The sequence below is a fragment of the Phalacrocorax carbo genome, chromosome 1 (genome assembly GCF_963921805.1).
Source record: "Phalacrocorax carbo chromosome 1, bPhaCar2.1, whole genome shotgun sequence".
Taxonomy (NCBI): Eukaryota; Metazoa; Chordata; class Aves; order Suliformes; family Phalacrocoracidae; genus Phalacrocorax; species Phalacrocorax carbo.
Window position 1 is genome coordinate 107,131,698 of NC_087513.1, and position 27,151 is coordinate 107,158,848.

The 27,151-nt window shown below is 36.9% G+C and overlaps 1 protein-coding gene across 8 annotated transcripts in view; it reads right to left on the reverse strand.

Moving 5' to 3' along the window:
* Positions 1–27,151, reverse strand: part of ROBO2 (roundabout guidance receptor 2) — a 464,996-nt gene that overhangs the window by 395,420 nt on the left and 42,425 nt on the right. For all 8 annotated transcript variants that reach the window (XM_064469834.1, XM_064469806.1, XM_064469815.1 and 5 more), the window contains exon 2: positions 22,549–22,875. In XM_064469834.1, the coding sequence (XP_064325904.1) occupies positions 22,549–22,875 (327 nt within the window). The remainder of the gene's footprint in view (positions 1–22,548; positions 22,876–27,151) is intronic.

Here is a 27,151-nt window from a genome sequence, read left to right on the forward strand (position 1 = left end):
AAACATGGCCTCTTCAAATGAAGTCATCACAACTTGATAAGGTAGAGACAAGAGAAAGTAGTCTTGGAAAAAGGAGTACACAGTCTTAAAATGACACTGATAATCTGGAATATGATAATACATATGTACCACAAACATACACATATTTACAAAAATATATCAATACAGACACACACTTTACAATTCTTCCTGTTTGGTATTTCCTACTATTTTAATACACTTGCTTGTCAATACTAACAGGAAATTCATCTGTATTGCAACTTGCCAAAGGAAGCTCCCTACTCTATATAAACACAGAGTTTAATAATCCATTAATTGATCAGATTTACAGTTCACCCTCTGTTTTCAGATGTTCTAGTAAAATAGTATTTCCTCCTATAGTATTAGAGAAAGAGTTTATTAAATGAATGCATGTCAGCAAGTAAAGCATACTATTCTATAGGGTTAGAGCCATAAGAATCCTTTAACTCAATACAAAACCAGTTCTGTCAAAATAGGCCCCTTTGACAGCTGTAAGTACTACATCTATTTTGATTATAACTTTGAATATAATATAAATTGACATATTATAGGAAGAGACCTGTATTAATCAGAAAGGCTAAGACCAGCACTTGCCAATAAGCCTGAGTTTGGATCATTTTACTGATTTATTGTGACTAAGCATTCAAGTGCACTGATGTTAGGACTAGGAACTGCTTTGAAACACACTTTCTACAGCATTATTCAAAAACTTGATATATTTTATTCCTGATTATACAAAACTGTATCTTTTCACCAATTAATCCTGCTTATGATAAATAGGTCAAAGAAATCAAATACAAAATTGAATTAGTTCTCACTTGTAGAACGATTTGAAGGGTGTCACCACACAAATTATACCTTAAAGAAAATATGAAAACAATGCCCATTTTTTAGGTATTAAATCTAGGAACATGTTCCAGATGACAGCTAGCTTCCTTGTCTTTGTAGCATCCGTGAAACTATTATTTGGTTCCAAAAAAGCTAAGCTCCTCCAACTAAGATTATACAGATACATGTGAATAAAAGCACTGCTTTCACATTTTTCAAGGGTATGTCCATCTAGGAAGCAAATTTTTATAGTTTGTTCATCAAATCCAAAAGAATAAACTCCTTAATAGCATTTCTGTTATTAACTTAAGACTGTTTTTCCTAACACGAGATATTAAATATAAAATGAATGGGAAAATTCATCTTACATTGAAAAGAGTATTTTAAAAGAATGTCTTCTAAATCCATCTGCAAAACTGAGTTATGAATTAAAACTTAGGCAAAGAAAGACCTGCCAGTCATTTTAGCACTTTCTTTGGGTCAACCTATCTGAGGCAGCTGCAAGCCCACATTTAACAGTCATATATTTTCTTTTAAATCAGCTTTCAAATGCATCTCAGAGAATGGGCTTAACAATAGTTTAAAGCTTTATTCCCCTCTGCAGTTACAAGTCATCACAATGCTGACTCTAATCAGGTTACTCTGCATCTGTCTGTCACAAATAACCTAGTAACAACTAAATGGATTGCCATAAATCTTTCAATTAGAATTTATAACTTTATTAGCACAATATTTTTGAACTGATTGCATTACTTTGAAGAGCAGCTTTAATTTATTTTGTCTTTTGGGGGTCAAATGTGTACAATGGCTGGAAGCTGCATACACAATAGGAAGCCTTACTTCAACTTCACAGTGGTCTCCCGAATGTCTCTTCTTCAGAGACTATATCCAAGTTTTTCAAGGGATACCTTGCCTGCTGTGCTGAGGTTGAATGATGGTATGCCACTTGGCTAAATGTGACCAGGCTTCTTCATGACACACAAGAGTCACACTGCCTCTTTTATGGCCCCGATAAGGCTTCATAAAAGAGTCATTTGCCATTGGGTAAGTTTTCAAAGGGTTTTATGTCTTTTTTTTTGTTGTTTTGCGTTATAGCTGCTGAAACCCATACCAAGGATCAAATCTCAGCAGCTATTTTAGGGAAGCTGAAAGCCAAAGCCACTTTCCCTCCTGAAGACTGAAAAAGATCAGGAGTTCAAGCGAAAATGGGAACATTCATAAAACGAAGTCTCACAAATATCCATGCATTCCTTTGTGTTTTGCTTATTATTAAATGGAAGTTCCCAAAGTTCTGCAAGGCTGTTAGTATGCATTGGATTCTCTGTTGTGATCTATGGATAACTTAACAGTGTTCAATGGCTCTGTGTGTTTAGATGTAAGCGCAGATACAAATAACAGTTCACTACTGTTTGTACCTAGAGAGGTAGGTGAAAAGTGCATAACAGGTGAAAAGTCCATGTACAGGGAGACCATGGTCTAACAAAGAACTTCAGTTCATACTTACATGCTAGAGAAAAAAAATAAATTCATTAACCTCCTTGTTAGAAAGCTATGGATCCATCAGTTTAGATTATTTCTTACTTACAAACACAGAAAATTTTGCTCAAATGAAACCTATGCTAAGTAAATTATTATAGAAAGAAACTAGTTTATTACCACTTGTATTATTTCTTTGTATAATTGTACTATGATGCGGTCTGACCAAGTAGTGACCATCTACTAATTTCCTACAAGACCTTTAGTCTTCTAGAATCTGTTGCAAAGCCCCTTTCAAATGAATGAAAATTCACTGACCTGTCCTCTGGCCCAGACCACTAGTCTGAAAATTTGACAGAATAAGTCAGAGCTGTGACAGAATTAATAAGCTGTTCAGATGTCACTGTTCCCCTTCAGTCTTCGCTTGATATACTAAGTGATCATAACATCAAGCCACAATTTGCCATTCCCTGGACAAAGAATGTCACATGAGAGTCATAGAAGGATGAAGAATACTCCTGTTGGTTTGAAAGACCCAAGTGCTACATTTGCCATGGCCTATTTGGCCAGTACTGTGTAAGTCACAAGCTAGCCCTGTCTTTGTTCTATGTCTGCAAAATATTTCTAGTGCTACTTCTTGTACTCAAGGAAAGCACTAAAAACTATAAAGAGGAAAAAAATATCACCCCACTTAATTAAGACCTCAGCAATACACAGCAAGTGAAGTGCGGGCAAAACGTTGAACAAGCAAGGTATGAAAAAATAACTAAGCACTATCCATTTTGGGCACTGACTCAGGCTGTGGTCCATCAGAAAATGATGTACATGGTCATGTAATTACACACCACTACAATAAAGCTACTTGACAGGCCACTTTTTATCTATGTATTTATATGTAAATTATATTTATATCTATAAAATACACACTCCCCACAGACATAACTGAATACTTCACTTAAATTGTCCAAAACCAAGTGCATTACACTGGCAAATGTGCCTCTGCCATATCCAAATTAAGAAAATATCTACATTATTATGTAACAACTGAAGGTGCCCTGCTTTTTGCTTTTGCTTCTGCTAACCCTGGCTATTGAAACAGTGGCTTGAAACCTAAGATTTGACACCCAAGCATACTTAAGCACCCCAGCAAACAGGGTGCAAAACAGGACTTGATATTTCTATAAGCAACCTAGATCTGGCATGACAGGAGCTGTGAGCGCCTCTCAAACACGCATGCCAACCAGGACTCAGAAACAGCAGAAACAGAAAACCAGAAGCACAAATCACCCTCCTTCCTGCTTTTATGCACTTCTAAGTTTTCTTTAACTGAACCTTAATCCAAAAGTAAATTTGCTAGGCTAGTTCATTTCAAAGATGCTATGGAAAAAAGCATCAGTTGTTAGAAATCAGACTGTATTAGTTTTCAAACAAACATGCCCTAAGCAGCCAAGATAACTTCTGGTTTATCTTTACACACCTGCCTCTTACTGAAATAAAGTTTAGGAAAGAGTCTTTAAAAATGGTAAACAGCTTAAAATAAACTAATAGTATGTTATTCCCTAATAAAAATGTGTAGCAGCAAAGTAATTCTCTTCCACACTAGAACCCTGTTAAAGCTCTAAAGAAAACAGGGAAAAATATCTTTAAAAAAATATAATCAATACGCATGTACTGTCTAAAAACTACAATTTCTTCTGTTCAAAAGCATCTCCACAGGGACTCATAATGAAATAAAGCTGTTAAATATCTTAAAAGTTAGTAAATTAGAAAGATAGGCCAGTTTATTAATCAAAACTGCTCATAGTTTACATTTAGCAGACGGGGCTTGATTCTCTGCTGCTGATTCCTTTTCAGATTTAATTTTAAAAACTCCACCATTTCTGCATACACAATTTCCTGTGTCTCCTGGCTGGTGACCACCACAAGTGTCCACGATTGCCTGTGTTGCGTATATAGAATGCAAGCAATGCAGGCTTATACCAGCCTGAGGACCAGTAAGGAGGCAAAGAGTTAGAAAATACAAAATACAGGCCACCCATATTCAATTTAAATCCATCAGACGTGGTTGTGAAATTCTTTCACCAGACCATTGCACTATCATGTTGAGAGATCACAAGATTTTTTTTAATTATACTTTAATGCTGGTAATATTAGTACCCTAAAAAAGCCTTGGGTTAGACTAACATAAAAAAATGTCACACTCCTGCCATAAACTTGAGAGGGTTTTGCTTTTGCAGCTCTGAATCTAACAATCTAAGCACTGCATTTATTTCTAGGAAGCTCTCTTATGTTTTCCTCTCAGTCTTTAGGTGGGATAATATGTTGATACACCTTGGTATTAGAGCGATGAGCATCATCTACCCCGATAACTGTTAAAAGTAGTTCTCTTTTGTAACAACAGTTTTCATTCTTAGGCCCACCAAAGGCCACCTAAAAACTGGGTAAACACAAACTCTATACATTTATAAAGATTTTAAAACTATTTCTCAATACAAAGACAGCGTGTTCAGTTTTAAAGAAACTGGACAATTCTTATGTACTTTAATTTCCTTCCTGATTAAACTCCCTTTTTATTTAAAACTACAAGTTTTTATCAGTTATGACTATATGTTTTTAAGAAGCCTATTTTTGACTCAGGACCACAGAGCTGTAAAAGCAAGAAGTACTTACTGTACCTAAAACCTCGTTAGATTGATCTGTATTATACTTAACCACTGAAATGGAAAACTAAGAATATTAATATGGCAGCTTTGACATCACAACAATTGATGCAAATTCTAGGGTCTAACTTGATAATTCCTGCATGCTTCCCCCAGTGAAAGAGCAGAACTATTGTCATATTATAAGTGTGTGTGTAGTTTAACCTTACTTCATTTTTGTAACGGGGAATTGTGACAAAGAACTGGAATTCATTTTCTAAAATAATACATCTTATGTGTCAATAAAAAGAAACAAGAGAACTCACAAGAATTAATGAGGTTGATTATTAGGCAGAGACCTCAAAAGGATATTATCAACTCTAAAGCAAGTCAAATGTCAAACTTGGGTTAAAAGTCATTTCAAATACTGCATATATTCTTCCACACTTTGGGATAATCCCCTCTAGATTAACGCCGCCTTATCATTTTTCCCCTCTCAATATATTCAAAACACTTATCAAAAGAAAAATCAAGCAGGCAGTTGAAACTAAGGTACCTTTGCAGACAAGTAAGAAAATAAGCAGCCATATGCACATGAAGTCTCTCTGGGCTAAAGAGCAACTTGTGTACAAAGCTGCACACACGGTTAAACACTGATTGTATCCAATGGGTAAACAGCGCTCATATGTTAACAGGAACATAATGTCCAACAGCCACCTACCGTACTAGCATTATTTTAGCATTTCACATCAGCAGTATACTTAGCCTCACAAACTCTTCTGAGACAAAGTAGTACTGGCTAACAATTTGTAAAACAGGAGCAGTAATATGTAGAAGTCTGTAGCAAAAGAAAGAACTGAAACCATAACACTTTTTCATCCATTCTCACCAAAACCTGGAAGAAATATTAGCTAAAAGAAAGCAAAATCTATACTAGCAAATACTTTATACAATGGACTTTACAAACTGAATACAAAGAAGAAATTTTGTTTCTGCAGTCTGTTTCTAGAAAGCTTTAACTCAGCTTTAGTTACATAGTGACAGTATTTTGGACCAGTGAAAGAACTTAAGAGCTTGAACAAGATCCATTCATGGATTAACTGATACAAGCACTGACTGTAAGTTTTGGGTCTGACTTTTATTTTGGTGCTAGTAATAAAACTGTAGTCTAATCCTCTTGGAAAAAAAAAAAAATCAATCATTTTAACTCCTCTCAAAGCACCTTTTGCCTTTGGCTGCACATGACATTAAAGGTTTCAAATGTCATCTCTGTAAACTATTTGGAATTAAAAAGATGTCTTTATGGAACTGCTACATTAAATGGACCCTAGTATTGTTTATGATATCAAAGAAGGATAGGAATTAGGTAATTGAAAGACCTAAAAAAGTAGAAAGGAAAAGAAATAGGCTCTTAAACCTCCCAGAAATAAAACTCACTATATTAAGAACTGTAAGGATTAAGTGTTATGACTCCTTTAACATTAAACATGACTATTAGCCCACTACAGAAGTAAACAAAACAATTTTGCTTCTATAAAGCCATTTGATAATACATAGTATAATGCCAACATAGAAGCTTTATTACTCTTTAAATGATGACAACAACACTAAAAAACTCCCTCTCATCATCTTTTATGAAGTCCGGTGGGCTATAGATTAAATGCCATATTTACTCAAAGCCACATACAGCAAAACCCCATTCTGGCTGCATTGTCTGGACTACTTTGCAAGACAAAGAATGATGATAATAAAGAAACTTGAAATTTCTTTACTAATGTTAGATTTCGCTTCGTTCGCATACATTATTATGCACAGTTGTATCTCTGAGGTCCACATCCCAAAAGAATACTAGATAAATTTGCTTCACAAGTCACTCGCAACATAGGAAACTTAAGATAGGAAGGGGCGGGGGACAGGAAGCACATGTTTGATACCGGTTCTTTGGGAATTTATTTTTTCCCCTGTTAAATTTCGCAATTTTCCTGAATATACAGCAATTTGGAAGTGACATTTGTTTGACTCATTTCTGAAGCAATCATGTCCATTATTCCTTTTATACTCTTTTACAGTACATGATATATAGCTGATATTTGTGCTAAGAAGCTGCTGCTATTTCTAACATTTATAAATAACTTTTCATTTCCTTTAATTTCCTTTAATTTCTTCCTTTATTTCCTTTAAGTTCTTACTGAAATTAGATCGAAATCACTTGCACATTTTCACCTGCTTTAAATCAAGCATCTGCTGGAAGGACTGAGCTTCGTATGTCACTTTCTGACACCAAGATTAGTCTTTGTACGTACACAAAATATTGTGAACATAAAGTCCTTAGGATAAGAACACCATCAACTCATCAATTTATAAATAAGTGGACTTAAGGTGCAATATAAACTCTTCAGCAGTTTTAATGATGATTCTCTGCAAGTCACCTACGGCGTGTTGAATATACCATTTTCAAGTATATCCCCAAAGAAAATGCTATACTTGAGATGGCAACAGTAGGATAGCACACTCATATTACACCCCTTTGTGCTGCTTTTAAATACCCACTCTGTCACTGGGTTCCACTTCAGCAGCAGTAACTTGAGCCAAACTTAATGTCCAGTTCCACTATGGAAGACCACTGCATGTCATAACATGCAGTCATCATAGAGATGACTATTCAAACCCCGTAAAGTGACATTGAAGTATCACTTAATGTTCAAGATGTATCCATTATCAGGGAAAGCTAGTAAACTCAAAGTTACAGGGTAGCAGCATCCTTAAATTAAATAAATGCAACTACATTGCAAGCATCTCTCCAGTGAACTAAGATACCTAACAAACAAGAAGAACATAGCAGGTGTTCTATAATGGCTGTCTTCCAACATAGCTCCATTCATTAAGTTATTTCAATAACAGGGGAGGGTATCTCCCTTTTATCCAGGGGCTCTAAACTTGTTTTATATTTTGAGTGTTTACTGAAAATAAGAATATGCCATCAGGAAGAAACAACAGCTTTAGTTGTTTTTCCTCTCTGAAATGCTAAAGAAAAAAAATTAATCAGAAGATGCTCCAGTAAAGCCAGAAAAAGAAAAAAATCTTACCATAGGGCCTTAACTGCTGAAGAACAAAAAGTGTTTTTAAAAAAATCTTTGCCCTTTCTTTTTCATTCCAGTCATTTACCTTTCTTTCTCTCATCTTCCTCCTCTCTTATTATTTGTACACAACAGGTAGCACACCTAGTAGAAAAATCAACTCCCTTGGTGAAGCGCATAACTCAAATGAGAAACACAAGAATTATTGAGTAAATTCACAGGCTAAAGCTCAGGAGTTTGACTAGCCATTCCCACACTGCAGCAAATTTTTTTCCTGTGGAAGAAAATAATTAACCGATACAAGAACTGCTGAATTTATATTGAGCACATATGCAATCTCGAACTGTTTAACACCCTGTGCCCCACACTTGAAAAGGATTTGTAGAAATAGGGTGGGAAGGTGCTATGGGCATAGATAATGCTACAAGAAAGCATGGAGAAATAAACATGGATAAAACACCAATTCACATTCCAAAGATCAGAATACAGAAGGCATGAGTGTTCCCCGAATCTCTATGAAGTCAGAGATATTTGAGGGATCTTCTGTTTAGTGATCAAGTAGACAAACTAGCAGAGTAATACTCCCACAAGAGGAAGAGTGGAAATCTCTTTAGTTTAATAAGATACAAACAAAAATTGCAAGAACAACAGAAACCACTGAGAAAATGGATCCCAAATATTAGAGGAGTTTTTGGAGGAGTAATTTCCCCACCGTGACAGTCACTGTCACTTTGCTAACCTTGACAATGCTCAGGTGTCTAAAGTGGTCCTTCCCCTTCATTCACTAGATTTCTCGTTACATCCTTCTTTTTTGTCACAAATTTCAATATAAGTAGTCTTTGATTTTTATGACCTAGAAGTACAGTAATGCACCATCTTCAACTGGGCTTCCTCACAGTAATTTAAGGATTGGACTCTAGAAAAAAACCCTAATTTTAGCTAGGCTGTCAGTCAGTAATAATAAGTTTTACCGTGTAAAAGGAACGAAAAAGATACCCATTTCAGTATGAATTTGCTAGTTTCAGACTTCAAAACTCATTAAATATTTTCTGCCTCATTGTGTCCAGGTATTCTAAAGCCAAAGCTCCTCCAATTCTGAAAAGTACTTTTATTTCTTGAAACACTCCAGGAAAAGACAAATATTGGTGAACTACAGCTTTGTAACTTACTAAGCTTGCTACTGACCCTAGCACACCCTTCAGCAGTTGGTACTAATGGGTGTTTTTATCACCAAAAAAGATGATGTCCTCCTAATTTCTGTGACATCTGTCCTATCAATCCTGAACACAACATTCTCGGTATCTAGATCCATGACCGCACAGGTAGCTGAGCATGTTATTGCTCAGGCAAAAGTGTTATGAATTCTCAGATGATGAACTATGCTAAGGCCAGATGTCAGAGGTGATGAAACTGATAAAACATCAGTAATTTTCTACCCACCGCAACAGCTCTGACCCATTGAACTAAATGAATGTATTTAATCACCGACTAGTCAACTGATCAGAAAGTACCACAGGGTAAAGAGAGTGTCTTGACAAAGAGAAGACAGACGCTACCTAAACCACTGTCACAAGCAGAAAAGCATATCTTATCTCAGCACCTTACCCACCAAGCAAAAATGTTTTGCTTAGACAAGGTACAAAACTCCTCCTGTAAGATTTTCCTTAAGAGAAAAACCTTGGCAGTATGTCTCAGACTGTTTTTTCATGTAAATAGGTTAGGTTAAAACCACAAAAAAACCCGTCCAATCACTTCTGATGAATCAAAGCCCAGATAACACACAATACAAGGGTGCTGTTTTCATAGGAGTTTTTTCAGCACCTTTCTGGATGATGTGTTCTGCCTCTGGTCTGACTGCTGCCAGCTTCATGACTAAGAATGGCAGGCCAAATCTTGCACCCTTCAAAGAAGTCTTCGCAAACTTTTCCTGGCATGCAAAAAGTCTGATCACATAGAAAGTGGTGCTTTCCCCAGGTGTTCCTATGGCAAAACAACATGTCTCCCCAGCATTGGGTTACTAATGTCTCTTTTTCCTGATGTTCTGTGTTGGCAGCCACGACAGAAAGCTTTGAACTTGTTTATTCACACTTGTTTAATCCTGTCTCCACACAGCACATCACAGCCTGTGGGGCTAGGAAGATGGATGAGTGAAACCAAGGCCACGAGGGGGTCAGGGTCATGGTGTCGCTGGATCTCATTAACTCCATCACTCACTGCAGCAGGCACTTCAGAGGTCACCTCAACTGAGGAGTTTGGGGTAGGCGAAGGAAAAACTACTGGCACAAGCGTGCACATTTTCCCTACAGTTGATGCTATGTATGGGAACAAGTACAGCTCCTTACTTACACTGCTCCTTGAGTTCTTAGGGCTGTTTTTAGTCTACTTCTTAGAAAAAGAAGAAAAAATATTTTTTTTCCTAAATATCTGCTAGATATCACAGCAGAAGCATGAAGGCTGAAGAGACCACTAAAATCTGAAAAAATTAACAATTTAATATTTCCTTCTGTAACTATTTGCATATATACTGGACTAATGGAAGAGGAGCAAAAAGAATACATAGTGCCATGGACTGCCTCTAGTATACAGTGAGACTGGATGGAAATACATACATTTTATACCACAGTTGTATTGTGCACACTGTGCCTGACAAAGAAGCTTCTTTGAAGCACAGACAGTGACAGACGACACTAAAACCACTACACTGTCCATTACCTAGGATTTTAATGTACATCGATGTTATAGCTTACTTTTTAGAGGATGTATGTCTATAGGTAGTATGTTATATATGGAAATATATACACATATATTTACATATATATAATTATAATATATAAAATATATATCTGATAGTTAAATAGCTGTATATTGTACAGGTCCTAAACAATATTGCCAATACTTCAATATAATTTGAGAGTACATATTCCCATGACTTTGGAAATATACATTATTAATATATATATATTGCATACTATATCTTGTTTGTTCACCAGTTCTGTATGTCACTGTTAGGAACTTGATGACATGCTGATAGAAAACTGTTCCGTTCTCATAGCTCTTAACTTCTACTTTTTCCATCAATTCCTTGTAAAGAACCATTCTCAAAGTGAAATTATTTCCAAGATGAAAATTAGCCTTTTTAAACAATCTTTAAGCACATCTGCAACACTGGAATAAAACAACTGTGAAAGGGGTTTAATTCAACAGAAACCAAGTTCTCATTTGTTCAGTATGCGGATGTATAATGAGAAAAGTGACATATAAACCCAGATCTGCACATATGCACAGTGTATTTATGATAACCAGTCAAAATATTTTGATGAATGGCAAAACTAGCAAGCGAAGTATACAAAGAATAGTCAGAGACAAGCTTTTTTCCTAGCAGCTGAAAACAAGTCCTTACAATCTGGTCAAGTTATTTGATTAAAAAATCCAGATTAAAAAATCCAAGGCTCTGTCCCATCTCCCCATTTCCAGTTTCACAACAAATGTAATAGCATGGGCTTCAGTGGAGATATCATTTAGACTAATGACACTGGTGTGAAAAAAAGTAATTCTACAATTTGCAGATTGAACTGTACCACCCCCACTAATTCTTTTTGCTGGTTCTTTCTATTTGCCTTTTTTTTTTGTTTTGGCTGGGGGCTAAGGTGGTGGTGTTGGTGCTTTGGGCTCTTTTTTGGTTGGTTGGTTTTCTTTTTGGTTTGTTTTTGTAAGATGTCAATCTCTTGGAGACAAAAGAAATCTTTTTTGTTTGGATTTCTGCAATTTCTGTCCCTATGGCCCACTTTCTGAAAAGTTTATTTATATTAAGTGCTCCTGAAGGGTGGGGTGTTTCCTCATCCTTCAATAAGGTTGATAGATTCAAAGTTTACATAATACATATAAGATCTATTAAAAAGTCCAAAAGTTACAGGAACTAATACATTCAGAATCAGATGTTGCTCATATGGGAACACAATCTGAACAAAGGCATGAAGAAAGTCACCTGTTTTTTATAGTAGGCAGAGGGAGGCAAATAATGTGAAGAATATCACTCGCATTCTTTCGATATACTACCAATCAAAAGATTTGGCTTCTGCTCATGGTTCTGCAATCAACATGACACATGACCTTGAACAGATGGCTCTGAACCTCAAAGAAAACATGGCTGATGTTCAGTATTGCCACGACTGACTTTTAGGCATGCATTTCTAGGAGTGGAATTTACAGGTTTGAATCAGGTAATGAAGTTTCTTCTACAGCAGAAAAAGAATTGTATATATGCTAATTGAATGAATAGGGGCTCTAATGTATGTGTCTGTGGCACCTAGAGTGACCTAAATTACATTTCCCAGCTGAGTGTCCAAACTGCAGGCTACTTATCTCCTCCCCAACAATCCAAAGACTGAATATAATTTAATCAACCCAAGAATTAGACTACTTGAGGAAGACATGATCCTAAATTTGAAATATAAAATACCTAAAAATGACAAGACAGAGTTAGAAACAATGTAGATGGAACACAAAAGCAAATACTTTCCAAAAATAATTTCAAATTACATTTTTTGGCCATTTACTTTTCAGCAACCAAGATGTTTTTTGCTAGAAGAATAAGCTATCCTGACATACCTTGAAAGGTTCACTTAACTTTCCCATTTGCTTCAGTAACTTCTCATTTATACCCAAACTATGCTCTTATATGGCCTTTGTTACCAACTTAATTTAAAACATGCTAGATATTCAATACTTCAAGAGAAAAGTGAGGTGTAGAGAAAGAATGGAAACTCTTAACAACTATGTACACACCTCTTTTATTATGACAACCTTGCAGTAAAGGTAACAAAAATCTCAGCAACTAAGGCGACTGTTTCACTCATACCAGATGCTGTCAACTACTACAGGTTTTCCACTACTTGTGCCTTTTTCTGATTGCGACCAAGAAAAACAATTGTACCTCCCCAGAATCCATGAGGGGAATGAACCACTTAAAGTATTTAGGCTCATGTGTTCTCCTAAACAGTGCCTTTCTTCGTCACTGTCCAAGATAGACCACTGGACTAGACAGACCAACTGGTGTGATCCAGTAGGGGATTATGCCACTGCCTTCAGTGTAAAAGAGTAAAGGTCTCCTGAAAACTGAGATCGCAGTCTCAGTTTTCAAACTAAGAAAGAATAAAAACGTACTATTCTCAAAACCACTGTGTGACCATGTTGCAACCAAAATGTCTCTTCACGCTAACTGCTCATAAACTGCATATTCCAAAGGCTATATGTGCATGTAAAACCTATGAAGAATTTGCATCTATCATGGAAATAAATTGAAAGCTGTCCTGAGGACACTACCTTCTTTCTTCCATATAAAATAAAAACTAAGATATTTTCTATAACTGCCTCAAAAGTGCTCTTCTGGACAAAACAAAGGAATTCTAACATTCTAACCGCAGATAAAGCTCCATTTAATATCTGTCGCTGCTAAAATACAAAGTGAACATCCTATTATCTGTCAGCTTTATGGTTTTATAATACTGTCAGTCACCAAGTACACTACATATAGCACTGAATAATTAATTGCAAAAGTTGAAGTCAGAGGGTTGCAATGAATTCTTTTGTTCCTTTTCCATGCCTACGTTCTTCTAAATTATACTTGTGTGTATGCATGTATATAGCAGATGGGGAACTTTTTGCATACGTTGTGATCTTCTGAATTATTTTTTAGATCAACCCATGTAAGTTCTTTTGCAAGCTTGCTGCTCACCTTATCCGCTTAAATTGGGAATGCTTTCCTCAGATACTCACGTATGGATTGGTGTTTTGTGACTGCAACAGAAGCAGAATGAGAGTCAGTGAAACTATTTCCTTCCTACAAGCAATGTTCACATGGCTCAGCCTTGCTGGGTTCGTATTCTGTTCATAGGCTGACAGAAACTTGTTTCTTTCCCATTTATTTCATCAAATGATTTTGCATATGGGGCAGGCAAGAGGCAGATTCAAGTCCAATTAGTAGAAGCAAAGTCCTCCAGCAAGATGCAGGTGGATTAAGAAATTGCCAAATTGAACACCAAGGCCACCTTCTACTTTGGCATACAAGATTAGGCAACAAGCCCAGCAGGACTCAACACAAGGATCATATTAAACAGGAAGAACTGGAAGACATTGAAGACTAGTTTAGGAGACACTGGATGAAGTGGAATAATAAGAAGTGCGAAGTCATATGCTTTCAAACTGATCACAGGGAATTCTACTGTAGTAGACACTCATCTGTTACAAATTATAGAGGAAGAGAAAGACCTGCATCAGATTACCATAGAATGACTATGAGCTACCAAAGTTAAACATAATCACAGGAGTGATAGATAAGGGAGCAGTGAAGGTAGTTATTAACATTAGTTCATAATGCACAGCATGGAAGTCTTGAAATATTATATGCAATCTACCAACCTATGTATTCAAAAATGGATGCAGACTAGAACAGGTGAAGAATGACTACTAGGCTCAAGCAAATATTTTCGAAGAGAAGACATGAGCTTCTCTTGTTTAACTTAACAATAGCAGAGATGAGAAGTGACATCACTGTGGTCTGTAAGTACAAAGGAGAGAAAACAACTACACTAAAGTAAAACCAGATCACAAGAACAAGCATAAATAAAGCATAATTATGTTTACACAGGAAACATTAGAACTATTTTTCTCACCATTGGAACACTTATGTTCCAAGACACGCTTCCAACAGAAACGGGGAACAGAGTGAGCTCAGGGATGAAGGGAAAGCAAACAAATTGCTTTGAAAACTGCAACTTGAAATGTTTCTGAATGGAATTACATAATGCAGCTGCGTAGAATACAGGGGACTCAGTGATCCAGTTCTTTACATCTCTACATCCTTTTGTACGGTGGCAGACAGATCTATGAGACAGCAGAAAGTGACTGTGTACGCATCCCTCCTCTAATGTGATGAAATCATTTCCAAAGTATCAGTATACATTAACATGGCCACTTTAAAAATCCAAGCTAGAGGAGTGGCACAAAACCACCACTTCATTTCCCACATAAATTTCAAATATTAGAAACTTATTTGAGGTATAACATCTGTGGTAGCATTTGAAGTGGAAGTATCACCAAAGCCATGACTAAATTTTAGTCCTCTAAGAACAGGAACAGGGGGAAGAAGATATCTGAACAAAGACGGGGGGAAAAAAAAAGGAAGGAGGATAAGGTTCTGGTGTCCTCAAATATAATGATAATCAGAAGAAAATGTGTATACATACATATGTGTGTATATATACACACACATATGTGTGGGTATATAAGACACACACACATATATATATAACACCCACCAATCTCCCCCTAATAATCACTGTTAATTACCATAGTAATGAACTTTGTTAGAGTTGAGATTACGCAACATTTGCAAAGGAATGGTCTGAAGTACTGCTTCAAATGAGCATTTTTTTTTTTAGCCTGACATCACAGAATAGCACTTCTGAAGCATATGCCAACAATACCTGGTATTTCAGTTAACTTTCAGATAATGCTTATAGGCTCCTGACCAAAGGGAACAGAGTTGTAAAAAATGCAGTGTTATCTTGTTCTCCTTTATTTCCCAGTTGAACTAAAAATCAGAGAAATGTCAACAACAACAAAAAATCAGTACATGACCACACGCACGCTAACAGATCACCCAATAGCTGATCTCTTTCAAGGTTTCTGTTCTGTAAAGTCATCAGTAGTTCCTTAGCTTTCAGTGTTTTATCAGGTAGAGCGTTCAAAGATATACAAACAGCAGAATTTTATTTTTAAAAACATAAGGCAAGGGGAAGAAGGAAGCCAATAAAAATCAAATGAGGAAATATGCAAGAAATTATTAGAAGCAGAATGAGATCGAGCACACTGCAAATGACTTCTAAAAATGTAACACTGGAAGGTCTCTCTTAGGTGGGGAAAAAGGGTAGATCCTGAGGAGAAGAATTCAAGGAATAAATTAGAGATCCTACAGAAAGCTACTCTAACCATTTCTGGATGTGAGAAACTATTTCTACTACAGAAACACTGGGGATGATACTAGACTGTATGACAACACCGTGAAAGAGAGTGCATTGCAAAGACATACTAACCAATTCTGAAGGAATTAATTCACAGAGCGGAACCAACTTCCAGCTGTTAAGGAAACTTTTCACTGGGCCAGTGTACCCTTCTCAGCACACATAACCAGCTGAACTTAAGTGCTCACAACAAACAATCTTCTGGAACCCAAGCCTGCTTGTTTTGTGTGAACCTGCATATCTCTAGAGCTCATTGTGCTGTGAACACCTACCAAAAGTAAAAATCTATTATCAGATGACCACAGTATTAAAAGAGCAAGAAAAAGAAAATGGAGAAAAATAACAAGCTCTGGAGAAACCTACAGGCACTGTACAGCTTGATATTATGACTGAAATAATGTTAAATATCTTTGGATCTACCATCAGTGTGATAGCTCTTAAATGTGAGGACTCATCAGAATTTTTAGCCTTGAACGAGACATTTGCATCTGCATGTCCAAGTGCAGCTCAAAGGATAAGAAATGGAGACGTAACAATGCAGTCACCTGCTAAATCCTAGTAGACAATGACAGGAAGTACTAGTTTTGGCCACGTTGAAGGCACCTATGCTGAAGCACACTCTTAAACAGTTTGTGAGAAATGTGTTAACAACAGGAGATATAGTTTAGTTCATCCCGATGAAGAGCACCTCTATCATAAAAATTCTAGTTGACTCTGGCTACCGGTACAAAAATCATGCCCTCTCAAATACCTACATTTCTTATCTGAAATGAATTCAGAAGCAGTAGAAACACACACTCAGCTAAAAGCTAAACTGCACAAAAAGAAACTTTCCAATGAGACATCAACCAGGTCTTGATTCATCTGATATGGCTTTACTCACTGGTATTTATTAGCCTCTTTAATTTCTAATAGTAAGAATTAAATTATGCCCTATACAGAAATGTTGTATTATGTAATGGTTTCTAATGATGGTATTCCCAATGGCTTTCTCCTAATCAAAAGAAATTGCTTTTTGCAAGCTTCAGAAGTACAGAGGTTTGAAGTGTTCCCCCCATCTTATGAAATCTGCCTTTTCCGTGATTATCTAATCAAATACGATTTTATGTATTTTCTTCTACAAGGCAAATTTTATTTTCATTAAGTGTGCTGTGATTATAGCCGTGGTTTGTCATATTCCTTCTTAGAGGAATGTAAAGTTAAAAAAAAAAAAAAAAAAAAAGATGCTTTTCAATGTCCTGATACAGCTCGTCCACAGGACCACAGTCTCCAGCATTTCAGTTTCTACAATAATTACTTCTGTCTTGATGAGAGCAAAAGACTGCCAGCTCAGACAGGAAGCTTTTTACACTCTATTGAGAAGGTTGAGGGAGAGAGGGCTGTAAGTAAATGAACAAGATGTACCCTCCACTTGTGAAAGTAACCCCAAAGCAAATCAGACTTTGAAAATATCAGTAACAGAATTAATAACAATTTTTATATTTAAGTCATATGCTGAACAGAAACTAGATGAGAAAAATCATCCACCCATTTTACAGTCATATACGCATTGTTCTTTTTTATCCTATTTTACAGGTGGTCTTTACCTTGAATCTCTCAAATTAAATTATTCACTCCATTATTATGAACATATTGCAGCCTTGTGCACATGCTCCAGCAAATAGTCATTAACATTATGGTACAGAGATGATTGCATAGCATATAGTTTATACCACTCAGCTTTTATTCACTGAACATTAAAACATGTCTGTTTTATTTGTAAAATTACTGTCATCTGTGTTTAAGATGTTGTTTATGCTTGCTTTGGAATACACCTGTGACTCTTCACACTAAACTCAGTGTACTACTATAACCTCTTTTGTTACAGATAAAAACATAATTCAGTTTTGGATCTAACATAAATAGGATCATTATGTTTGGAGAGTGTTCCAAAGCCTGCTATTCAAGCAATCTGTGACATATAAATAATGCAAGACCTCTTCTTTCTCCAAATGACTTCAGTTCAAGCACAGACTCAGAAAGATGGAAGCCCAAATTTATACTGCCATTACAAAATTCAATCTATTTCTGGTTCTCCAATTGAATTATGACTCAGAGTCTTCCACTGTTTTCTATTAGCACCAACCCACACACTCCTACCCTTTGCCAACCCATGCAGAAAAGAATCCTATTTGTGAATATTCCCCTGCTTTAGTCTTATATTAAAATGGCATCAAATCCCAGCTAATCTGAAAAGCCTCATGTTTTCTTTTAAAGGAAAGTAAGGTAGAAAATTGGTCTTTTTTCCCTCCCTTGACCCCTGACCTTTGAACCACAACCTCCTTGCCACTAAAGCGTTCAACACCTCATTTAATCTCTCTTGCTGCATTGGCACAGCACTGGAAAAGGAAAACGGAAAAAAAATAATCTGGGGACTTCATCAATTTTTCATGAATTTTCATTTAGGCCAAAGCCCCCTCTTACAGTGGTCGATAGATCAAGCTGCTGTCACATATTTAACACCTGGGGCTACAGCTGCTCTCTCTGGGGGCTGCCACTGACTCAGGCTACATCAGAGGCAGCCTGAGTCAGTGCGAGGACCCTCATGCTCTTTCTCTTGCTTACATGTGGTGCCCCAGTGCTTGCAATTGAAATCCTAGCTACAGTTGCTATTGCAAATGTGTCTCCTGATATTCCCATTGGAAAACTCCACTATCTAAGTTCAATCATGTCAATTCATACATTGTGAAAAACTGTGCTTTTATTTTAAAACTTCTGGCTTTCAAATAAGAAAGCAGTTTCATAAAAGATCAAACTATTTCAAGCCTATTTCCCTTTCTAAAATCCTCCCAAGAAAATCTGAGCATATTTCTAATAATGCCAGCTCTTGCTCAATTTCAATTAAAAATACACAAAACCAAGAGAAAGACACTTTACTCTTTTGAATACGATTCTTTGTAGTTGTTTTAGGACCAGAACATTTATTTGTAATTATTTAACCATAAAACATACAAATAGTACATCAGAATTTGCCACATATTCAGTGGAAGAATGGTTTTGCTGCTAGCATTAGCATTATTTTTTTCCTTCTGAGGAAGCTCCTACTGAAAAACATAACCCACACAAAGCACACCATGGATTAATGCATTAAAAGAATTAAATAGAATAAGACACATTAATCTTGAAATGTGCCTTCAAATACAAACTCCTATTTCTTCCTAAATGTCTTCTGAAATAAAGACTTTCTAAATTAAACCAAAAAACATTCTAGAAGCACATTCCATATGTTAATAATGTTTTCTAAGTAACTTCCTAAATCACAGTTCTTCACAGTTTCATGGACACAGAGAAATTTTTCTGAGGACTTGATCAGCACAAAAATATCTGCCCTTGATTGTATGCACATGTTCTGAATAGGCATGGCTTTAAAAGCATACTTAAATGCTTTGTATAGGCTGGTACCTAAATTCACCATATTTGGGACAGTTTTTAACTGCTACTTGAGCCAAAAGTGCTTAGGGACTTCAGCAACTTGCATAAAATCACTCAAAAAACCAAAACAAAACACAACAACAAAAAAAAAAACACCACAAGGGGCAAAATTATTTCATTCAAAATGGGCCACTCTATTCTCTGAATCACTGTATGCCCCAACTGAATTTCACTTAAGAATTTTCCTTCTGTCTTTACACATAGATACATCAGATTTTCAGTCCCAGTGCTTTTGTAGCAGGTACCCATGGATGGGAGGGGGGAAAAAAAGGAAATAGAAGAGAATGAACCACAATTAATGCTGTTTATCATCTGAATGCATAAGCATGAACACACTTAATAGGTACATAAAACCAATAAATATTTCTTCATAAACCATTCAAAAGTTGGCAGTGAACATTGCTTATTAAATTGTCAGATGCCAGTAACTACTTCTTTCCCTAAAACACCAGTCTCAAGAATTTTAAACCTGTAAAAAGCAGCAGTTTGTCTCTAACGGCACAATTTGAGGCCACCTACAGTCAGATAATAATCCAAAACTCTGTTGTCAGCAAAGGACAAGCATCCTTTTTCTGGTGATGAAAACAGCTTGGCTTAGTGTGGAAAGAGGAGTTTTCAACACCATTACAGATAGCACAAGTAGGACCCGATCACATGTGGCTGTCTGGGCTCCTGCAGACAGGGCTGCACTATCCTAGCAACTCAGCAGTTTTCAGCAGCAGTTGAGAACAGGTGAATGATGAGTCACTGATGACAACAGGCTGTCAGCAACAACTCATTTCCCTAGTGGGCAAATGGACACTACACACCTGACCATCTTCGGTCCAGAAATGCTGACATCAGAAAAACAGTTAAAAGCCTTAAAATAACTGTTCTCTGAAGTCACTTGAAAACTTGATTTTAGAACCAAAAAATCATATTTAAAACTGTCTCAAAACTAAGGGCAACCAAGTAGTTTTGCTATCATTCTTCAGAAGATGCCTTTGATATACATGTTGAGCATTGCCATGTGCTTTTAAAACCAGTGAATGTAAAACCAGCAGAATCTGCAAAATTAAGTAAGCAAGCAATGTACATATTATTTACATTTTTTTCTTCGATGAAGATCTTCCTGTAATCACCACCACTGTATGTCTCAAGGAAAGACCAAGAACTGTTGAAGTAGAACAGGAGTGCCTGTATTAGACTGCTAAACCATTTAATTGGGGGATTCAGTCAGTTAAATTTCAAAGCTATGAAAAAAGTAAAATAATCTGGTGTCAGGTGCACGTTGCTATTGCAAAAATTTTGGCTATGGTTTCAGATGTCAGGTTTCACCTTCTAGGATCCTGCTCTAAAATATCTCTGACAATGAAACATGCTTTTATTATTTTTCAAGTCTTCTACTATCTTTACATACAGTTCATGCATGACCTGCCACCAGCTACAGTGGTTAAAACAGTTACTCCAGAGACTGGGGATATTGTAACAAGAGTGTCTCAGCAGCCACTGAAGTAGGGATCAGTGAAAACTGATGAAACATAGCGCCTTTAAATTTCAAAATTATCAGTCACTTTAATGACTCCATGTATAACTTGAATGATCTTCTAAACTTCACCAGACGTCTGAATCCCAAAACAATTGCAGTAAAGATTTCAAAGTGTTTATGCCCCTCTCAAAGTATTTCTCAACAGTTTAAAAAACGCATTTACAAAGACAGAAATAATCCAGTAAGTATGTCTAGAGTCACTCACCCAGATTTCAGCCTTCCTTAAGCTGATCTTCTTGATTCTTAAATACCTTCCAAAGCTTTATTTGCAGATACACATTTACTAATGCCTTGACTGTGTGTGAAAACTGTTTTCATTTTTTCTTTGAAACAGTTCTAGTTCTGAGTCTAGGTTTTGACAAGTGAAAGGTAGTGAACAAGTCTGTTCTACTAGGCCTATACCACCACGTAAGTATTTCAAAAATGGCATTTTCTGCAACGTTTGAGAAGACTGAAGCCTCAAAATCACATAACATTAGCTATAAAAGTCTGTAGACTGCATGATGAATAAAGATTTCTCTTCTGTGCTCCCCACCACCTTTAAACCAACATACCTTCTAATGTTTACTTAAAATCGAGTCTTTATCAACTAAGCAACGCAAGTTTGTGCTAAAGCCTTACTTCAGTCAAACGCGTTTTAGTGAAACTACTGCCATATAAAGAACTGTGGAGGAAAAACTAAGTTCAGCAAGAAAAGAGTATTTATAAATCTATACTCTTTATGTGAAAATACACCGATACCCTTAGTTGATATTCTGAATAACTAAGCAGCAAAAATAATATAAAATGCATTGTATTTCATGTATGATGAGGTTGTTTGTTATGAGAATATAATCAATGCCTCTACTAACTCTACTGGAAGCAGATCATACATGCCAGGTGGTCTCTGAAAGCACCATGATGACTTCTCTGTTAAGACAAAGAGAATTGATAAAGAATAAGACTGTGCTGGATGATATGAGAAATGGCCAACAATTTCACTTGCCATTCACATAATGAATGAGACCTGTATCGAGTTTACGATAGAGGAGCATATATTGAGGTTTCCAGCAGTACAGAACATGAGTCAACTAGAATCTGACTGTTTCTGTTGAGGTAACAGATGACTAGATAAAGAGAAACAGACAGCGCACCTTATATTAAATGATAGGTATTTTTCCACATTAGTTTCAGTATAACCAACTTTAGTCAGAATTTAAAATGAGATTATTCTTTAGAGGAAGATTAGCCTTTGTCCATGTTTGTACCAATCATGATTATACACCGGCTAGAACCTTGCTTCAGTATAAATCATGTATTCTGTATGGTCACTGCTACTGTATAAACGCATGTAGAAATGCCTTGACTAAGAGCTATAGCTGATGACAAAATGCCATACTTATCTACATTTGTTATATCCCAGACTGCTGACTGCGTGCAAGTGCCATATGACAGCATAAAAGCGACTATAAAGTTTTACACAGTGCTAATCATATAAAACCACTCACATGCCACTTCCAGAGATGCATTGCGACTCACAGCTTCTCCAAGATAGTTCCTTGCAACGCAAACATAACTTCCTTCATCAGGTTTACTCCTGCGTCCATGCACGATACGTAAGAAAAATAAAGATCCGCTGGGCAGCAGCATGCGGTGTGAGCGCGGATCATCCTTGTCCGTTTCCACTCGTTCTCCATCCTTATACCACTCAATAGTAGGAGTTGGCCGTCCTTCAGCTTTACAGTTCAGAGTTGTTGGCTCTCCTTTAGAGACTATCACATCTGAAGGATGCTCAACAATCCGTGGTGGAAAGTCCTCCTGGCGGAGACGGGATCCTAGAGAAAAAGAAAATGAGAGAGGGAAGAAAGAATAATTGATTTCAACTTTAGGTTTCACAAAGAATTCTCATAAGTTACTCTTAATGCCACAAAAATTGTCAAAGAAAAGAAAATATGAACATCTATACACATCTGATACTGTTTTGTCTGATAACAGATTTTCAAAGCTAAAAACAGAGTTGGACTACAGATATACACCTCTAAGGCATTATCAAATCCATACCACGTGCAGAATGGGCTTAAAGGAGGATCTCATACATACATGCATGACAATCTTTTCCTTGTTCCAATAATCTTTCTGTTTACATTTGCTTCTAGATCCCAGTGTGCTTCCAGATTCCACTCATGGCTACTGTCTCCCATCCTTTTATCTGCCAGACTCAACATCCAAAAGCATTGTGTCTTACCATCCGTTGGTTAACAGTTCTTCGTCGTTTTATAAGTATGCTTTGTATCCCTTTTCCAGAAACAGCCCAGGTATGGAAACAGAAGAAAAAAAAACAAACCCAAAACAAACAAACAAAACCCACAACTGAAACATGAGAAGTATTCCTTCGTTCACAAATTTCTAGTACAACAGTTGGCAACTTTAACTGTTCAAAGAGTCTGAATTCATTCATGAGCTCTATTTTTATGCGGAAATACCAAGTCAAATGCACTTTAGAAATCTGCAGTGGATTGCACGCATATACACACACACACAAATACAATTTAGGCAGACACACACCTGAAAGTGCATTGCAAACACCAGTGACTGAGAAATCATTACAGGTCCATTTCCCTTTTTCTTCTCCCTGCATTCATCCTTTTCTTCACCTTGCATTTTGGGGTCCATCATCTTTTATCTGCAGATGTACTTTCTAACTTATTTGCAGCATCGCTAAATTCCTACCAACACTGCATCACAACCCTGGCTACATGGTTACCGAGAGTTGAACAGCTCCAGCATTTCTACATAGTGTATCTAACTAGGGGTCTGAAACCCTGGATTATCTCTGAGTGCGCTCCAGGGGCTCAGTCTGAGTGCACCATACCTTGGAAAGAATGTGGTTAAGTTTTTCCACTTAACTGTGTAAGTTGAAATAAGTTTTTCCACTTATATTTTTTTACAGTGCTAAGGATTAAGTAAATAAATTAATCCCTCTATCACTGAAAAGTAACACAACCGAAAGCACCTTCTTTAAATTGCCCCCCAGAATACTATTTTTCACTTTACAATGCTGATGACGAATATGCCATTGTTAAGCCTCCACAACTATCAGGACTAAGTATCAATACTAAGAATTCGTAATACTGAAGTTTCTACAACACTTTGTTCTCTCTACAATAGCAACTTTTGAGCCTTGCCCTGTACTTTCCCGTGCAGCTATTTCAACACACTGTCCTTCTGTTTTCCCTTTATACTTCCCTTAATACTTTCCCTTCCCACTGCCTGGGGCAGGGAAGCAGCAGAGCCTGAACACTGTCCACCACCTTCTCCAACAAAGCCTTGGCCTGTCACTCAAGTCCTGGAATAAGAAAAAGAGAGGTGCAGGTGGAGGGGAGACCCTATAGAAGTAAAGTATGTGGAAGAGATTTGTGCTGGGTCCACCACCCTGGAGAAAGTCCCAGTGCCAACCTTCCATTACAGCCTTTACCGTGTAGTGCAATTTCAGTAAGACAAGTCACAGCATCCAAAACCTCCGCTGAACATGTGCCAAAAAAATTCAATGGTATCACAACACTAGCCAAATTTATTTCTTACCCTCCTCAATACAGCTATTAACAAATTGTAGACATGAGTAAAAGGAAGAACAGTGTCACCCAACAGAAAACCAAAGTCCAGCACTCCTAATTTCAACATCAATCATTCAGATATAGTTCATTACTGCATATTTAATCAGATTATATTAGCCTGACAAACAGCTTTTTCTGCAACAAACACACCACAGTAGTTCGCGCCTCTACATTGCTTCTCATAAAAATGAAGTCAGCTCTCCCAATTCATTAGAATCATAGAATAGCTTGGGTTGGAAGGAACCTTTAAAGGTCCTCTAGTCCAACCCCCCTGCAGTGAGCAGGCACATCTTCAACTAGATCAGGTTCCTCAGAGCCGTGTCCAACCTCACCTTGAATGTTTCCAGGGATGGGGCATCTACCGCCTCTCTGGGCAACCTGTGCCAGTGTTTCACGGCCCTTATTGTAACAAATATCTTGCTTGTATCTAGTCTATACCTACCTTCTTTTAGTTTAAAACCATTACCCCTTGTCCTATTGCAACAGGCCCTACTAAAAAGTTTGTCCCCATCTTTCTTGTAAGTCCCCTTTAAATGCTAGCACAAATCATCTTTTCTAGCATGGTTCCTGAAAATCCTTTGAGTGGAGCTGCCACATTAGTACAGTTGGACCGCGCTCCTTAAATAGGAGGTATGTCAGCTTCTGCAGGTTAGTGAAATTTTGTGATCAGCAGTTCTGCTAAGTCACAGAAAAGCAATTTAACATCAGTATCTTAATTATGTCCTACGCAATACATATTTTAAATTATTGTCAATGTCTCATTTATTCCAAAAGTTACAGGGAAAGGAATAAAGATTGATTCTATGGAGTGAATCCACATTTGGACTTTTGTTTTACTAACACTCAGGTCATTAAACTAAGGCTTGCCGTAACAATAAGGTGTTATGCCACTGCTGCACAAATGGACTTTCAGTGGCTACCAGATTCTATTACCAGTATGGCTAAGGTATCCATAATCTGTACTGCCAATACACAGAAAGCCAGACAATGTACACCTAAGCACAAGTAAACTCAGAGCACATTTAGAAGAGAAAGATGTATTTTATTCTCCCTTCTATTGACAAAAAGACATTTAAAATCTAACAGAATTTACAGTAAAAAAGTATCTCTAGACCATGACCCCATGCACAACATTAAAGAAGAATGAAATCACTATTAAAGATGAAAAATTTCACAGTATATGGGACTAAAAAGCAAACTTCATACATTGACTAGAGACATGTGATACTTTCCATACGAGTCCACCAACTTACTTCATTGTTTATTCTCAAAAGAAGCACACAAAACCCCACTAGTGTTAAAAAATTTATACTAACAGTATCAAAAAGAACACCAAAGCTCAGGTGCTTCTGAATCTTTAGGGGGACTTAAGTCAGAGAAGAGAACAGATATGACTAACCTTTGATTAATGGTTAGCAAAGTATAACAAAATTAGTAGCAAAAAATGCAAATCCAAAATATTCATTTTCTTGTACACAAAGGTTTGTTGATAACGTTCAAAACTCAAATCAGTACATTCTACAGAGAATTACAGGCAATGTTAAATCCTTTGAAAATGGCTTTCTCCCATAAAGAATTCAACCTTCCATCTTATACAGCCCAATTCAAAACCCCTCCTCAGGTCATAATAGGACTAGTTCTTCCTCTTCAGTACTGATTTTTATCACAAAACTGATGTTTACCTCATTCTATCTTAATTAAGCAATCTGTGCACAAGAAAGGGTTTGAGATGTGGGCAGCACAGACTATGCCAATCGTCAAAGAGAACAGCTGAGGCTGTGTTCTAAGAGGGGGCATTCCTGCGATGGCTGGGTGTAGCTTCAGCTATGTCATGCTGCAAGTTATTTCCTTCAATGTGTGCTTAAGAGGAGGAAGAAATACACAAGAAATCAATCACAGACCACAGCAGACTCCCTCCTTCATAACCCAGCTAAGCACCTCCAACTATTCTAAAAGGATACTCCCATTTAGAAAGAATAAGCAAAACCAAAAACTTGACTCAACTGCCTCTCTTCTGGCAGATGCAGACACTGCCTCTGTGCCAGAAAGTGACAGCCCCAAATGGTGTTTCCTAGTCATAATAATTGGTGACTTTACCTGTGAAGTTTATCACAAATCTATGAAGAACACCCTTGCGTTCATATCTACCTTTATGTGAACCATTTCTGCATCAGTCATATCTAATGTCTATAGAGGTCAGGACACTGAACACATGAAGCCCAGCCTCATAATGGAGCTGCGCAAAAGGAAGCTGCTAGAGGAAACACTTTGCCACAAAAAGGCGAGCAGAAGCTCCAGTTACGTAGATGTCCAGATGCAGCGCATTCATTGAAAGATATTCACTACTTGCTTTTATACTCCCCTTCCTGTCTTAAGAATTTCTGTACTTAGTTCCTAATCAAAGTAGTGAAAGAAAGTGAGTAAAGTTAGCAAAAATAGAGAAAAAAAAAAAAGGAATCTGGACTTTAGGTGTCTGAAGACACTCTGCTCTTCCACT